Below are 16,463 nucleotides of genomic sequence, written 5' to 3' on the forward strand. Positions count from 1 at the left end.
TGAAGTAATGAGGAAGTTTGCATGCATCTGTTTCTTGTCTGCACTAAAATGCATAGGAGGATAACTTTTAATTATACTGTGTCTGTAATTTGCACAGGTTCTTATGTTGATATAGCTTGTGTCTCTAAAAAGATGTTACTAAACGATAACCCCATTGGCAGCATAACTTCAGATAAACTTAAGAACTCCTCAGTCAACAGCCCTTTCCCCTTGTTTAGATTATCTTCCAAGCAGGAAATATTAAATGCAAGTTCCAGTAGTAGGAGGTACTAGTGTGCAAAAGGGCATAGATTCTGCTAGTACTGTAACAGACAATGTTTAATGATAACCTTTTGACAACTCATTATTTACAAAACACTGACACATCATGGTATTTAAAAAATCAAGTACATTAGTGATGATTAAAATAAAATTCCAAAGTTGTTAGAATTATTGCATCTTTGTGAAATAGGAAGATAGAATCCATTAGGAAAAAAACAGTGCTCACTGGCAATCTTTCTTATCAGATAAAATGTAGCTTACTTATCTCTGGCTATTTTGTTGTCTGAATTGTAACAAGGAACCTCTACTTTCTTCGCAGGTATTTAATGCGATCCCTTTAAACATAAGTCTGTAAGTGGGGGCATGGGCTGTGTTTGGAAATCTGTTCGATTTGTTCTGATGTAGTTCCACTCATTTCCCCCCCTTCCCTTCTGTCCCCTGGTTTGGTCTGATTTGATATGATTATTTACTTTCCTGCTCAGGCTTCAAGCTTTAATATTTACTACCACATTTTTGCTACTCCTAGTAGCATTTAGCTACTCCTAGTTATTTAATATAACAGTTAACACAGCAGTTACTCTGAATTTTTTTTAATGCTGCCTTCTAGAGGTATATGCATCCGAAGAAGTGGACTGTAGTCCACGAAAGCCTATGCTCTAATAAATTTGTTAGTCTCTAAGGTGCCACAAGTACTCCTGTTCTTTTTGCGGATACAGACTAACACGGCTGCTACTCTGAAACCTTCTAGAGGTGTGACCTCTGAGGTTTTTGATAGTTAAATGTCACATCTATTGGTTTCTAAATACACATCTCTTCAAAAAAGAACACTTTTTATTGTGTAAAAAGCTTAAGTGCTAAACGTACTTGTTTAACCAGACTCTCAGCATTAGTCAGATTTAGCAATAAAGATTCATACTTACCTTGTAACTTTTCTTTTCACAAAAGGATGTTTTCCTAATTCTTAGTACAGTACAACTAGTGGAAAATGTAGATGTAGTGTAATGGGGAGGGAAGGGATTTTATGCTGTGGGACTCTTGCCATGAGCAAGAGTTAGATTGTCTTCTTTTGTTTTCTACCTTATGAAAAGTATATTGCCTGTGCAACCTAATTTGAACCCTTTGTGGTATGCATCAGCAGCATCTCCTTTTTTCAAGCAAACGTTGAGTAGGGGCGACTTTTGTAGGTTTCTTGCCTTATGTTGTAGCTACCTAGACTGCCAGCCACCCCAAGGCTAGGCCAATTTTACAGATGGAAAACAGAGGAACAGAGAACTAAATGACTTGTTGAAGGTCACAAAGGAAGATTGTAGTGGAGCAGGGATGTGAAGCCAGGTCTCCCATGGCCTAGGCTAGTGCCCTAATCACCTAGATTATCCTTCCTCTCATGTATGCCTTATGATAGTCTTTACTTATATGGTTTCATTCCATTTTTTTCCTCCTACAGGATCCTTGCATTGTTCTGAATGGGTGCTTTTTATCTTCATTCAGTGGCTGTGGCCCATATTTCATGTACTGCACACCATCCAAACCCTATAAAAACAGAATTATTAATTTCCTCATGGATTTTTCTATGGTTCTCCATAATATCTGAGTTTCACAAACATTAATTTTCACAAATCCCCCTGTGAGGTGGTGGAATCCCCATTTTATAAATGTGGAACTGAGGCACAGATACTTTAATGTAAAAGATAGCCACTAATTCTGGGAACCCAATTTGAGATGCTTTGGGCCTGATTTTTCAGAGCATTTACTACTTTTTAGCACTGTGTATGTTCAAAGCACAGCTCTCATTGACTTCAGTTGCAGCTGTGAGTATTCAATTCTTCTGCAAATCAGACACCAGGGTCTCAACTCATGTACTCAGAAAATGAGGAACACACATGCAATGTTCCTGTGAAATGTTTGTAAGTGTCTTGCTCAACATCACATAGGAACTCAGTGGCAGAGGCAGGTATAGACTCTAATTCTCCAGGACAGCATTCAACTGCATTGACCATGAGACCCTCCTTATCTTCCTGCAGTCCCCAACTTCATTCACTACACACCTTCCACCTTCTGCAACAACTGAAGCAGGGGGTCCTACAGACAACAGTCTCATTAACAATTGAACCCAGATTTATTCCCAGAGCACAGTCCATTCTGTGCATGAAATGAGGCAAGGGTCCTCTGGGAAAAAGAGAGTGTGCAATCATATCATTAAAGGCTGTATAATAAAGCACAAGGGGCCAAATTAAGGTTGCCTGAGTAACCTTAATTTTGGCATTTCCAAACTTTGCTTGATGTTGCAAACATAATATTCTTTTTATGTAGTTTTTTTACTATAACATCCTAATTTGAAACAATCCTGCAAAATACAGAAATTCCATCATGTGGTGCCATAATAATCTCCACATGGGTCATCCGGCAGGGTTTGGACCTTCAAATCCACAGCACAGATCTCTACTACTTGAGCTAATGGACTAACTACTAGCAGTAGTATGCTGTTGTCCTCTGTGGGGCCAGAAGCTACCAAAAGGGGATGAGACACTATTTGCCAATAGGTTTCACAGCTATTTGCTAGTCAAAAAAGGAATATTGAGACACTCTGGAATCCTGGTTTCAATTCCAGATTATATAGGAGAGTGTCTTTTACTGGTTATAAACACTTCTGTTGCTATCCACACTCTTCATCTGTCTCAGGCTCCTGCAACCGGCAGCCAAAAGGCAGAACTGCAGGCCTATGCTTCCTGCCTTCCTACAGCTCAGCAGAATGTGAGAATGCACCTGAGATGTCAGAATACATGACAGGACTGTCAAATGTGTGACTCTCACATGAGATGCCTGATGCTTGGCAATCCTGCATAAAAAGGGGCATCAGGTGATTTGGTGATTTCCAAAACTTCTGCCGTCAGCACTAGAATGAGGAGAGTTTTGAGATTTCTACCATCTTGGAGCCTGCTTGGGGAGGTTCCACCATTTCATATTGAATAGCACGAGAGTGATGTCTGATGAATCTGAAGCTCCAGTAGCCAATAGAAGCAGTGTTTATTCTCTTCCTACCTGTTTCCTCCTTGTCATTTGGTAGGGGAAGCCTCTACTACACAGTCTATTCCACTCACCTCCCTCTCCTCACCCATTGTTTTTTTTAGATCCTCCTAACATAGGATATTTCAACTGTTAAATCCTTGTAGTGTTTTAGAATATCACTGTTTTCAAAGTTGCTTTCTTTGTCTACCCAAACTAAATAAAATAAGTCTATGTAATTGTTGTCAGCCGAGGAGTGTCTGCTTGTTTACTTGATCCATAAATGTGGGTTTAACCTTCTTTGCAGTTCAAAGTGTATGATATTCTGAGTATTATTTGCAGGATTTATTGACCCTGTCGTCTATACATTATTGACACTAACTTCTATATATTGTCTTGTATACACTGTCAGACCTCTTTATTGGGAAGAAAGTAGTGAAAAAGGCAGTTGCACTATTGGCCTAGGAAGTATTTTCATCATTTTATTCTGTATGTTAGTGGGATACTGTGCAAACTGGTGAGATGCGGTATCAGGAGCTTCCTGAAGTCTTGCTATTTACTGAGACTCCAGCTCTCATTTTGCTACTTGATTATAAAAGGTATTTTTTCAAAATTTGCATTACAGTGTAAAAAAACAAACAAAAAACCAACCCCTCCCCAAAAGTAAGGAGTAAGTATTCTTAAGTGAGGGCTAATTTGACAGACTTACTAGAATATATTGTGCTTTCTAATACATACCTCATTGCCTGGATACAGTAGGTGAAGAAGCCAAAAATTGGTTTTACTGGTATTGCTTTTTAACTCATTATTGTCTGAAGGAAAGACTTGAAAACGAACCTCAGAGTTACGAACACCAGGGTTATAAACTGGCTGGTTAACCACACACCTCATTTGGAACGGGAAGTATGCAATCAGGCAGCAGCAGAGACCAAAAAAAGCACAATACAGTACAGTACTTTGTTAAATGTAAACTACTAAAAAAATTAAGGAAAAGTTTAAACATTTTTTTGACAAGGAAAGTTAACAATTTCTGTGCTTGTTTAATTTAAATTAAGATGGTTAAAAGCAGCTTTTTTCTTCTGCACAGTAAAGTTTCAAAACTGTATTAAGTCAATGTTTGTAAACTTTTGAAAGAACGGCCATAATGTTTTGTTTAGAGTTACAAACAACCTTCTTTCCTGAGGTGTTTGTAACTCTGAGGTTCTACTGTAGTTAGAAGTTAACTGAATCTTTTAGGGCCAAAGGTCTAAAACTGGACTAAAAACTCAGAGAACATATTTTACTGGCAGTTGTAGATGGTCTGCACTACAGGTATATAACAAATGAAGGGGTCCCAGATACAGTAACTAGGTTGAGGAACAACTGTCAAGCCTTCCCCCACTGCAGTTGCCTCGACATATTGGTGTGTCAAGAGCCAGTACAAGGACATGGTTGCACAAACTTGCCTGACCCTGCCGAGTATACTCACATTGCTAGCCTGCGCTGCCACATCCTCACTGCTCTTTTTAGCGAGGTAGTTAGATTAAAGCTAGCATGGGCACCTCCACACGAGCTGCAGTGTAGATATAGCTTAGATGGGAACAGGAGTGAATGACCAGTGAGGGAGGTGTGAATAGTGAGTGGATGGACTCAACTAACTTTGGATGCTGGAAAGAAAGGAACTAACTTGGGAAGGAGTAGGGCGAGTTGTTACTTGCAAGGGGTTTTGAATTGAAAACTGAGATGACAAGACATCTGGCTCCATATGCACTGGCATGCTTTTTAGTCTTCAATATGATTAATTCATTATTGTTTCTCATTTTTACTTTAGAAAATACAAAAGCTTATGATCAATTCTGCAAATGGATCATAAGTGTTATGTGATGATTCAACAAGCCTAGAGTTGAAAGGAATGGTAGGAAACAAGCAATTTGAATGGACCGAAGTAGTGAAAACAGTTAATTCTCTTAAAGTAAAATGAAATATTGTTTTAAGAGTTCATAAGTAGTGAGATGAAAAAGAATTCATGTTAATTGGAAAGTGCAGAAAATCAGTTTCTTGGTGTTCTTTAATATCCTATATGTCAGGGGTGGGCAAACTTTTTGGCCTGAGGGCCACATCTGGGTGGGGAAATTGCATGCAGGGCCATGAATGTAGGGCTGGGGCAGGGGGTTGGGGTGCAGGAGGGAGTGTGGCGTGTGGAAGGGGGTGCAGTGTGCAGGAAGGGGCTCAGGCAAGGGGTTGGGGCAGAGAGGAGTACGAGGGGGCTCAGGGAAGGGGGTGCAGAGTGCAGGAGGGGGTGCGGAGTGCAGGAGGGGCTCAGGGCAGCGGTGCAGGGAGGAGTGCGGTGCGGGCTAAGGGCAGGGGGTTGGGGTGCAGGAGGAGTTTGGGGTGACAGTGGCACGCATTGAGGTCAGGGCAGGCTCCCTGCCTCCCTGCCCTAGCCCCCATGCCACTCCTGGAAGCAGCCGGCACCATGTCCCTATGGCCCCTGGGGGGGAGAGGGGAGGCAGAGGGCTCTGTGCGCTGTCCTTGCCTGTGGGTACCTCCCCCAAAGCGCCCATTAGCCGCGGTTCCTCGTGGAGCTCTCCGCCCCCCCTACCCCAGGGGCCGCAGGGACACTTCCGGGAGCGGCGCAGGGCCCGTGGTGCCACAGGGGTGGCAATCCCCTGGGCCAGATCCGGCCTGCGGGCCGTAGTTTGCCCAACCCTGCTATATATCATTGAATGAAACTCTGTTTATTGAAGAGTATAACATTGGGTATGATCTTGTGACTAATTGGTGTTTTTATTTTTAATCTCACTTAGATAAAGCAGCTATGCCTGTTCAGGTCATTGATGGCGCACCCGAAACTCTACTACCAAGCCACCTGCAGAAAGTGGATTTAAAATACCTACAATGGGGTTGTGATCAGGCCAACAAATACTTTCAGGTAACTTACTAGCAAGAGGGTGTTGGTCATATTAAAAAAAATATGCTAAATGTACAAGGCATGTGTAAGCTCCCCTTACATGGCCCTGGCATCTGTATATCCTCACTGGATCTAAGTAGTTGTTTACACACCTTGAGTGAAATCTTGGTCCTACTGAAGTTGGTAGTTTTACTCTGTATAGATTTAAATGTTGAAGGATTTTCTTATTTATCTATAGATAATGCATATAAAACACATTACCATTTTCTTTATAGCATTTGTATTCCAAAAAATTGCAGTTTTGGGAGTGGTTTTGGGGCTTGATTAAATAAACAATCAAACAAAGGAAAAAAACCAACAAAAATCACCTAACCAAAAATGACAGCACTATGGATAAAAATCACTTTTCTGGTCTGGTGATTTTTAAAGGCGTTTCACATTTCTTGTACAAAGCAATGCAGTCTCCCAGTTATGAAGACAATTATTCTAATAGCAGCTACCGCATCAAAATGTAATTGTTTTTTCTCTTTATTCCCTTGCCATAAAATGTGCTACATTGATAATAGCAATGTTTGGTTGCCAAGTAGTTAGTTGTTCCAGACTGGGAAATGTAGGGGGTATGGAGCAATTCACATTTAGGAGTGTGTTCTCAGCTTCAGGCACAGAATGTTAGTGAAATAGACACCTTAGATCTATTTCTTGAAATGTGAGGCCATATTGCATTCTTCTTTTATCAAAATGTTTACTTTAATAAGATTTCTGTGAATGTAATTTTAAATCCCTTTTATCATCCCGAACACTTGGGGGATGGGAATCAATATCCTAAACTTTCATTAGGTCTGCTCTGAAAAACAATCTCTGTTTATAAGAAAAAGCCAAACAAGCCATACAGTTCAAACTTTCTATCATTGTTTTGCATACTGTGCACATTCAGAGAAAGGCCTGTGATATAGAGATCCATTTCCCTTAAGGTGTGGTGATACTAGTGAGATCTTGGCACAAGCCAACTGACCTTATTGTTGTTTCTGTGGGGGGCTGAACCTGCAGACCAGATCACTGAGTGCAGGGATGGCCAACCTGAGCCTGAGAAGGAGCCAGAATTTACCAGTGTATATTGCCAAAAAGCCACAGTAATATGTCAGCAGCCCTGCATGTGCCCCTCCCACCTCCCCGCTCCCAGCGCCTCCCACCCACTGGCTGCCCCGCCGATCAGCACCTCCTCCTCCTCCCTCCCTGCACTTCCTGATCAGCAGTTTTGTGACATGCAGGAGGCTCTGGGGGTGGGGTGGGGGAGGACCGAGGGCACGCCAGGCTCAGGGGACGGGACTGGAAGGGGTGGAGTGGGGGGAGGGTCTGTGGCAGAGCCAGGGTTTGAGCAGTGAGCACTCCCCGGCACATTGGAAAGTTGGTGCCTGTAGCTCCAGCCCCAGGGTCGGTGCCTATACAAGGAGCCTCATATTAACGTCTGAAGAGCTGCATGTGGCTCCGGAGCCACAAGTTGGCCACCCCTAACTGAGAGTAATAAGGGGAAAGGGGAAAACACAGGAGCTTAAAAGAAAGAGAATTCAGTTCTCCTAAGTGCTATCATGTTGTGTGTGTGGCCAAGAGAGGTCTTGGCCTCCTTTCTATATTTTTTGCGTTGTCTTCAATCATCCATGTCCTAGTTGGTTTAGTCTGCAGGTAGGGCTTCTTGTTGCAGTTTCTTGAGGTGGAGTGAATTATTCCCAAGAGGATGAGAGGAAATATTTTGAGAATTGAAGAGAAAAGGGACATGACATCCCACACCCCCTAAAGTCTTTCAGGAGAAAAAAAACAGTCCACATTCTCCTAAGTTCTGGGTTTCTCCTCTCCTCCCACTTATGGATATTTTTGTGCTCTTTGGAGTATATAGACTCTGGCTTTTCAGCCTGCCAAGTAACAGCCACTTCTGCAAGCAAACCTGACAGACTGTACAGAATTACTGGACATGGAGTAAAATGCTGAGGCAGACAAAAGCAGATTCTAACTTAGGAAATATTTCTGCCAAAATCTACATCTGCAGTAGGAAAGCAGAATATTTAGTGTCTCTGGTGATAGTGCAATATTTTAGCTGATTGTAAAGGAGAAGCTAGATACAATCACCTTCTAGGATGCTTGTCTCACATTGAGAGAGCTTGATTCTGCTGCCGCCTCTTCTGGGAATAAGCAGGTAACCATGAAAGAGTTGTTTGGCACAAAACAATACAGTTAGCAAACTAATCCTTTTTAATGTTGAGGAAGCAATGTTGAGTGCTAAGTGCTCTGGAGAATCCAGTTTTGCATGGCTAGCTCTGAGCAACCCTAAAATAGACTGAGATCATCTCAGTGGTTGAACTCCATAGTTACTATCGCTCTCTAGAGGGATTACCATGTTGCAGAGCTAAAAGGAAACGAGCCAAATCAATTTTTAATTTTTCTGGCCAATGTCTAAATTCATTTTGTCCTCAATGAATTTATCCTCAATGAATTTATCCAAAGGTGTTAAAGGAACACAAGCAACATGAAATTTAGTCTAGTTAAATCCTGTTGCTACAGCTGACCTGAGTCTCCCCACTGTATTTTGTAGTTTTACAATCACATTTTCCTGTTTTTTTTTTTTTATTAAAAGTTGCCCTCCCCTTTTGCTGTATGAAACTGACTGCACAGGGGAATCGGTGAAACTGACTAGATACGAAGTACTAAACTGCAAAAGTAGACCCACTAATTTTAGATGTTTGTTTAGGCATAAGTTTTAAAATATTTTCAGACAAAAATTTGATTTTCTTAAGTTGAACTGCCACTTGAAATGAATGTCCAAGCTATTCTGTTGGAATGTGTTACTCTGGAGACTGTGCACTGTAAACCATTTTTCCAAAGCTTTTCACAAAGGTGTTTGGATACATGAGGGACAGTGCTGTGAAAGTGAGCATGTGCTGGGCAAAAGCCCAAAACACATACTACTTAATGGAACACATTTAACTTCTCCGCACACCTCCTGTACTTCTTCAGGAACATTTGGGGAGAGCTTTAGGAGTGTAAGTTTTCTAGTGGTAGTTGGGGAAGAAAGAAAGTGGGGAGATTCATAGCTACTCCAATGAAAGCCATCTACAAACAGTTCTTGCAGCGTCAATGCAAATACTTAGGCCGTGTCTACACTTAGCAGGGATCGACGCTGCTGTGATCGATGCAGTGGGGGTTGATTTAGCGGGTCTAGTGAAGACTCACTAAATTGAACATAGAGCTCTCTCTGGTTGACTCTGAGAGAGTCGTACTCCACCGTAACGAGAGGAGTAGGGTAAGTTGATGGGAGAGCGTCTGCTGTCGACGCAGCGTGGTGTAGACACCGCAGTAAGTCGACCTAAGCTACGTTATTCACATAGCTGGAGTAGCGTAATTTAGGTCAACTTACCCCGGTAGTGTAGACAAGCCCTTAGTATTGCTTTCCTTGTTGGTCATTGTAATGTGCAATGTTTGGTTTCATGATACTTTTTGCTATGTAGGACACTTGGATTAGGACAGCTCCTTTTCCAAAGACAGGTACAGCACCTAACAGTGGTGTAATTTTGTCACTATCAAATGTAATTTTAAGGATGTAGAATACATAGTATGTATCTGCATCAGTAGAAATGCGTAAACCATGAGGCAGACTTAATCGAAAGCCCACTTGATTTATGTCACAAAACTGGATTTTGTCACTTTACCAGAAGACACAGATAGGCTTCTGAGTACTGAGGTGCAAAAAGAAAGGAGGGAAAAAAAACAAACCAAAACACACACACCATGGTAAGATGTGCCCAGACGCTGCAGGAGTGCTTGGAGTAAAATGGTTGTTTATATCAGCCAGGTGCACCTAATTTGAAGCCGTGCAAGTACTTAACCTTCAAGGCTTCCTACTTAGATAATCAGATCTCTTTCTAGTAAACCAGCTGCTGAGGACTATATCGCAGTGAAAGCACAACTGGATTGAATGAAAAGGACATTATTTAGCACCGAATGTTTTCCAGACTTGAAAGTTGTCTTTAAGTGCCAGTCCACAGTGCAAGCGATTAAACCTTCTTTTTACGTTCTGTCAGTGGTGCTCAAACTTTTCCTGTTGCGTGGCCCCCACCCCCACCTTACCAGTAATGGAATCGGTCTGCAGCCTCCCTCCATTACTGCACTGTGTGGTGCTGGGGGCTGAACTGGGGAGAAGCTGGGGCTAGAGGTGAAGCTGGCCTGGGGGCAGAGAGGGAATGAGGGCAGAGTTGGGCTGGGGTGGAGCAGAGCTGCAGCCGGGGTCACAGCAGCGTTGTGCTGGGGGAGAGTGGGGCTGGGTGCAGCTCCTTTCCCAGTCCTGTGGGGGGTGGGCCAGGCCCCGCTGCAGGGATGCCTCTCTCCCTCTCCCCCGCATGTTCCTCTGCATCCCCCCCAGGGGACCACTGTTTTATACTAATGCTAGATGTTAAATGCAGGGGCATGAAACTAGAGAACTTAGGTCAGCATATAGTGCTGCAGCAGAATGAACTCAAATGAAGAACAGTTCCCTCCAACAAAAGTTCCAGAACACTTATTCTTGCTCATTTGTTTTTATTAAAATTTGGAGTATTTTTTGAACAACTTGTACCCTGGTTATCCTATGCTTGTGTCAAGGCTGATTCCCCACTCTGGCACTTTGAGTGCAGAAGGTGGGGGCCCACAAGGATTGTAAAAATTAATATTGGCCACTCCAGGCTTGTATTAAGCTCCCAAGGTTATAGCTTTTCTCTGACCTTGTAAGGGTAGATGCTGCCACCAGCCAAATGGAAAACTCCTTTGAGAACTCAGGAAGGCTCACTTGGGAATTCCTTCCTGTGGGGGTACTCTCAAGCACTTTCACCCCCCTCTGGGGAAGAGCTGAGAAAGAAAACAAAGGAAATCAGCTGTTGCCAGCAGCTAATTAAGCAACATGTGCACAGATCTCTTAGGATACACAAATCCAATCCTGTTCTTAAAAAAGGTAAATTTTATTAGAAACAAAAAGAAAAAAAATACACCTGGAAACTCAGGCTATTGCTAGATTAAAAAAAAAACAAACCCACAAGGATTAAGCATCAAGAATAACTTTCTTGAGCTCCAGTTTAAACAAAAGCATTTGGGGTTAGCACAGCTGAGTCCACAAGCCACAAAGAAATAAAAAGAGAGAAACCTAATCGCATCTTCCTAGACGTTTCCTGATTTACTTACATATCTGGGGTTTTAAATGAGTAGTTCTAGATATGATACCAATGATTTTTCATACCTGGCCTCAAGCTTCTTACAGCATAGTTGCTCCCTGTCTGCCTTTCCCCAAGAACAACAGACAGACAGACAAAGGGGAAGTTTTTTCTCAATTTTAAAAAGTTCTAGCCTTCCGACTGGCTTTTTTGGTCATGTGCCCATTCCCTTTCTTTTACCTATGCATAGCAGGGAGACTTTTTAATCCTTTACAGGTAAAGCAAGTAGAGAACAGCTACTAAGAGAGTTTTTATAGCTAACTGGCTGGCTGGGTGTTCATAAAAGGGAGCTCTCTCCCCTCCCCACCCCCACCACATTTCTCCCCCCACACACCTTTCATTTGTCACAGCTTGTAATTAACTCTTAGGTTGCTTTCTCCCTCTTTTCCCATCTTGAATCAGTTTCTGCTTTTACACTGCTAGCTCTATTAGATTCAATGGAACTATGGATTCCATAACTGATGTTACTGACAGCAGGCAAAATTTGGTGTATTTTTTTTTAACAACTTGTACACAGGTTACCCTTTGCTTGTAATTTTAAATAAATCCCCAAATTAAAATATGAGTGGAAAATCTATTTCTTCAGGTACTTTTAGAGACATTTCCAGTACTTTTATAAAGCATTGTTTAGTGGTTGCTGGTGATTAAAATGTGCATTTATGACATTTCATGTTGCCCCATAGAACTTGCTATCTTTCTCCTGAAAAGTGGCACTATTACCAGGATAAAATATAACCGATGTTACAACTTTTTCTTAGTTTTGTTCTAAATGAAACACTATTGCTGCTTTGGCAATAAAGCTGTACAATATGTTCTGAATCACTATTCTATTTGAAATATGTTGGAGATTAGGGGTAGTTGGATTTGTTTTATTAATTATATTTTTAGAAAAAAATCAGGAAGAAACATTATTTGGATTAAAGTGGAGATTTCTATTTCAGTTACTGGTCAGTCGCCCAGTGCTGTTTATTTCTTAAAGTGTCTGTAATAGATGGCTATTGATATAGCCTATCCTCATTTAGCTTAAGTGCCTCCCTTGACAGCTGTTTCCACTGCTTAACACTGTCTTCTAATATTTAACCCACACTTCCCGAGATGCGATATAAGACCACTATGACTCTTTCTGTCCTGGTTGGCTGGCAATAACATATCTGTCATCTTGGTAATGCTTCTTTTGTGTGTTTATAGACCGTTGTCTTTCTCCCTCTCTATTCCAACCATGTTTTCTCCAGACTGAACATACCCAGTTCTCTTACAGATAGATAGATAGAGATTTATTTTTCTAACATTATCATGTTTGTTTCTTCCCCCTGAACCATTCTCCATATTGTTCTATTTTTAAAATGGACACAGCACTATACCTGCCTAGTGTGGAGGAATGCACTCAGTTGACTTACATGTTCTGTTAATTAACCTTTATGGTAAAATCCCATTTCCGCCCCCTCCCATTCATTCATTCTAAGCAGCTGTCCAGTATAACTAGAATTGGAATGCAATGATATAATTCTGTGCTTCCATTTGACTTCAGCGTAAACGTAGTTTGATTGTAAGTAGGTTCCTTTCTACAGCCGAAAAGTATTTGCAACATTGACACAATGGTGTGATTAAACTCTAGAAGCCCTGGGTTTGGATGATACCACTATTCTAGTCAGTTCTCCACATCTTAAATACATTTATATAGAGGATTATTTATTCCCATATGAATTTCTTTACTTTTGTCTTTTGTCTCTTGACTCTAATTTCACACGCATCTCAATACTTCCCTCCAGAATATTTTCAATCCTTCTGATTATCCTCCATCACCTCTTCAGCCACTTCTTTTACCTCTGTGAATTAGCCCTTCATTTGCCCTTAACTAGCAAAATCTACCTTTGTAGTTACCTTCTTTAAGTACGTGGCCTACATTTCTGAGGTACTCATTAGCATCTGTGTAGCAATTACTGAGAGTTGCTTATGTGTCTGTTTGTCCACTTGAATCTTCCACAGAAATAAAATTTATTTTAGTGCCTACACATTTTTATCTCCTGGTTTGTAACTCTCAGTTAATTATTTTGTTATGCTCCTCCTGTCTAAATATTATTTCCTATATTTGGAGTAGCTACTGTTTTCCTGCCTTCTCTGGTTTACTTGCTTTAGTTAACTTCTCACAGGATATGTGCCTCTTTTCTCTGAGTGGAAAGTCCAAGAACATATGTAAAAAAGGAAAAAATATATCAGACATAATGAAAAGCAGTGATTATTTTAGTTTTGGTCACCTATTAGCCACTTGTTTTCTTCCTCTCTTCTTGCTCTAGCCTAGATGATTAAATTGTTCAATATCAAACACCCTCTTAGACCTGACACCTTTTGGTTAAAATTCACTTACTGGCTCTCATATCTTCTTAACCTTGACCACCAAATTACTCTAAACCTCCCCCCACAATCTGTTTGTCAGGCCACGATAACATTAATTCATGCTGGACGCTCCAGGCCAAAAGTTGGCTTTGTGCTTTGAAGCATCTACTAGTTACTTCTGTTGCAGTGACCCAGAGTTGCTCATAGCTTTATTTTCGAGTTTTTTGTTAATCAAAAAAAATTTTTTTTGTCTCTTCTTTCATTTCAGGGAACAGTTATTCTCTCCTACCCTTTAACTAAACTTGTAAATGGAACAGAATTTTTCAAGATTGTACTTCAAGGTATTCCCATTTAAACATACAATTCTTTACTTTTGCTGAAGTTACTAATGCATCTCTTAAAATTTTGCTATATCAGTATTAATAAACCTTGGGAAAGAGCTGTTTTGTTGTGTTCAGTGCTTAAAAAAAAATCTTTGTATACATTCCCTCAGAATATGGTATTTTAAATTTACTAGCCACTGAGTCATTTGAAACAATGTGACTATAGTGCTTCAAGAGACTTCCTGTAGTTATGGAACCTTGTAATCTGTTGTTATAGATTGTTCTAGCAATATATTACTTTTATGTACCATCTTAATGCTGCATTTCTTCAGTTTGTAACCACTTGAAAAACTGAAGAGCAAAGTGTATCAAATTCATTAGTAATCACCATAGTTGATACATGGAAACAAAGCATTTGTTGTGGCCATTGTGCTGACAGAAGATATAATGTATTGAGTCCTATTCCAGGTTGAACAGATTAAAGCTATATCTTTAACTGATTGACTTGGATTTAAAAAAAAAAAAAGAGATTTAGTAGTCAAGACTAAACTACACAGCTAGAAGCTGAAACAAAAGATGAGGAAGGGAAAGATTGCCAGTGAGATTCAAAACAACTGCTGAGAAGCCCAACTCTACCAGTTCCTGTGGAGAAAGAATGCAGATGGTGTTCCTAGATGCTACTCAGGGGCTCTAACTCTTGTATTGGACTCTGGCAATTCAGCAGCAGCGTATTATCGCATAGGCCGACAAATTTGCAGGGGCGACAAATTTATAATAAGCAGCATTTTTGTAATCGCGGCATCAGTGACGCCGCGATTCTACCAATCATAGAGCATATTGAAACCACCAATGATGGCGCGACGCCATTTAGTAAACATACTCGCGAGAATCCTAAACGTTAATAATATGACCGGAAAGAAGAAATTAAGCGGTTCTCAGTTTTAGATCCATCTGCAGTCCCGCGCTATAAGCGAAATCATGCTATACGGACGTGCGTTCAAGCGAGGGTCCGCTATACTTGTAATTTTATTTATAATAAAACTTGTAAATGTACAATTATTTTAATGATATTTAGATTCATTTTAGTTCAAACAAATTTGTAAAATAACTAAAACAAGTTCATTGCCGGGGACGGCAATTATTTCAGGGCCTAGGGGTGGCAAAATCATTAATCCGCCACTGCAATTTAGTGTCTAAGTTTTGAAGTCCCTCTCATGGCCCAGAAGAAAATATTTTATTTCTGTCTTCCTCCTTCACACTTTACTTCTCCTCACCCCCATCCTGTCCTCCACTGGAGAATCTCTGCTACTTGACTCCTCTCTGTCTCCTGGTTGTTGCATGAGGGTAGGGAAGGGGGTGCTAATCTATTACTCTAATCCCTGAGGCTGGAGAGGTATTTTGTGGTTTTTGTCCTCTACTCTCTAGTTACGTTTACACTACACATCACTTTCAGCAGTGTGTTGTGTACATGTAGCTACATGCCAGAGTGAAAAGCACATTGTGTCCACACTGCACGGTGTAGCTAGATGATCCAATGAAAAGCTCTGGCAGAGGGGAGACAGCAGAGAAAGGCTCTATCAATGGGGAAGCAGCAGGACACCGCGCTGACAAAAATAGCAGTGTAGATGGGGAGGCATGGCTTGGGTGAGTAGAGAGCCTTATAGGGTGTGTACTTGAGTATATACGTATTTGAGTATATACAAACACCCTTCAAGCATGTCTTTATTCTACTCGCCTAAGCCATGCCTCACCATCTACACTGCTGTTTGGACCTGTGCTACAGGAGCTACATGAATATGTACACTATACACCCCCGAAAGGCATGCAGTGTAGATGAAACTTATCTGTAGTGCTGATGCTCCTAGCAGCAGCAGGTGAAATTGATGCAGTCATTGTCTGTTTCACTGCTACCTACTCAGGTCTGAATAGGCCTGAAACCTCCCCAGAGTTTTGTTAATTTCACTCTGCTACCGCTCAGGATATCTGTGAGCCTCAGCAGAGGCACTAGAATTCTTTTCAGTTTTAAGAAAATGACTGTATCGATTCACACATGGATGGTTATTTCTGTAACCATAGCAGCTAGAAATATGTTTTAAAATGAAAGCTTAATTATAGCAGATATTCATACTAAGGTCTCCCAGCTCCCCAGGGAAAACTTCTTGGTACTTACAAGTGGGTGAAAGGACTTTTTTCAAGTCATGCATTATCTCCATATAAAATAGTGATATCATATATTATTTGCTAATACAGAGAATTAAATATAACTTGGTAGTGTATTCTATCTCTAACATAAATCATCCAAGTGGAAGCTTTGTCACTTCTGTGTTTAATATACATTGATTCTCTGTACATGCACATTTTAAATTGTGATCAGACACATGAAAAATATTCTATTTCATATAGCCAGTATTGTTTGTATAGCTG

At 40.9% G+C, this 16,463-nt stretch overlaps 1 protein-coding gene across 17 annotated transcripts in view; it reads left to right on the forward strand.

Moving 5' to 3' along the window:
• POT1 (protection of telomeres 1) overlaps positions 1-16,463 on the forward strand; it is a 157,812-nt gene that overhangs the window by 3,994 nt on the left and 137,355 nt on the right. For 7 of the 17 annotated variants that reach the window (XR_010590009.1, XR_010590007.1, XM_005286125.4 and 4 more), the window contains exons 2-3: positions 6,051-6,175; positions 13,985-14,057. Coding sequence is in view for 10 of the 17 variants with exons in the window: in XM_005286125.4 (XP_005286182.2) it covers positions 6,062-6,175; positions 13,985-14,057 (187 nt within the window). In the remaining 7 variants the exon portion in view is untranslated. Of the gene's footprint in view, positions 1-3,762; positions 3,864-5,074; positions 5,216-6,048; positions 6,176-13,984; positions 14,058-16,463 lie in introns of those variants that run through there. The other 10 variants (XM_065555525.1, XM_065555567.1, XM_005286126.4 and 7 more) reach the window with 7 other exon arrangements.

Source organism: Chrysemys picta, chromosome 1 (assembly GCF_011386835.1).
Source record: "Chrysemys picta bellii isolate R12L10 chromosome 1, ASM1138683v2, whole genome shotgun sequence".
NCBI classification, from domain to species: domain Eukaryota; kingdom Metazoa; phylum Chordata; order Testudines; family Emydidae; genus Chrysemys; species Chrysemys picta.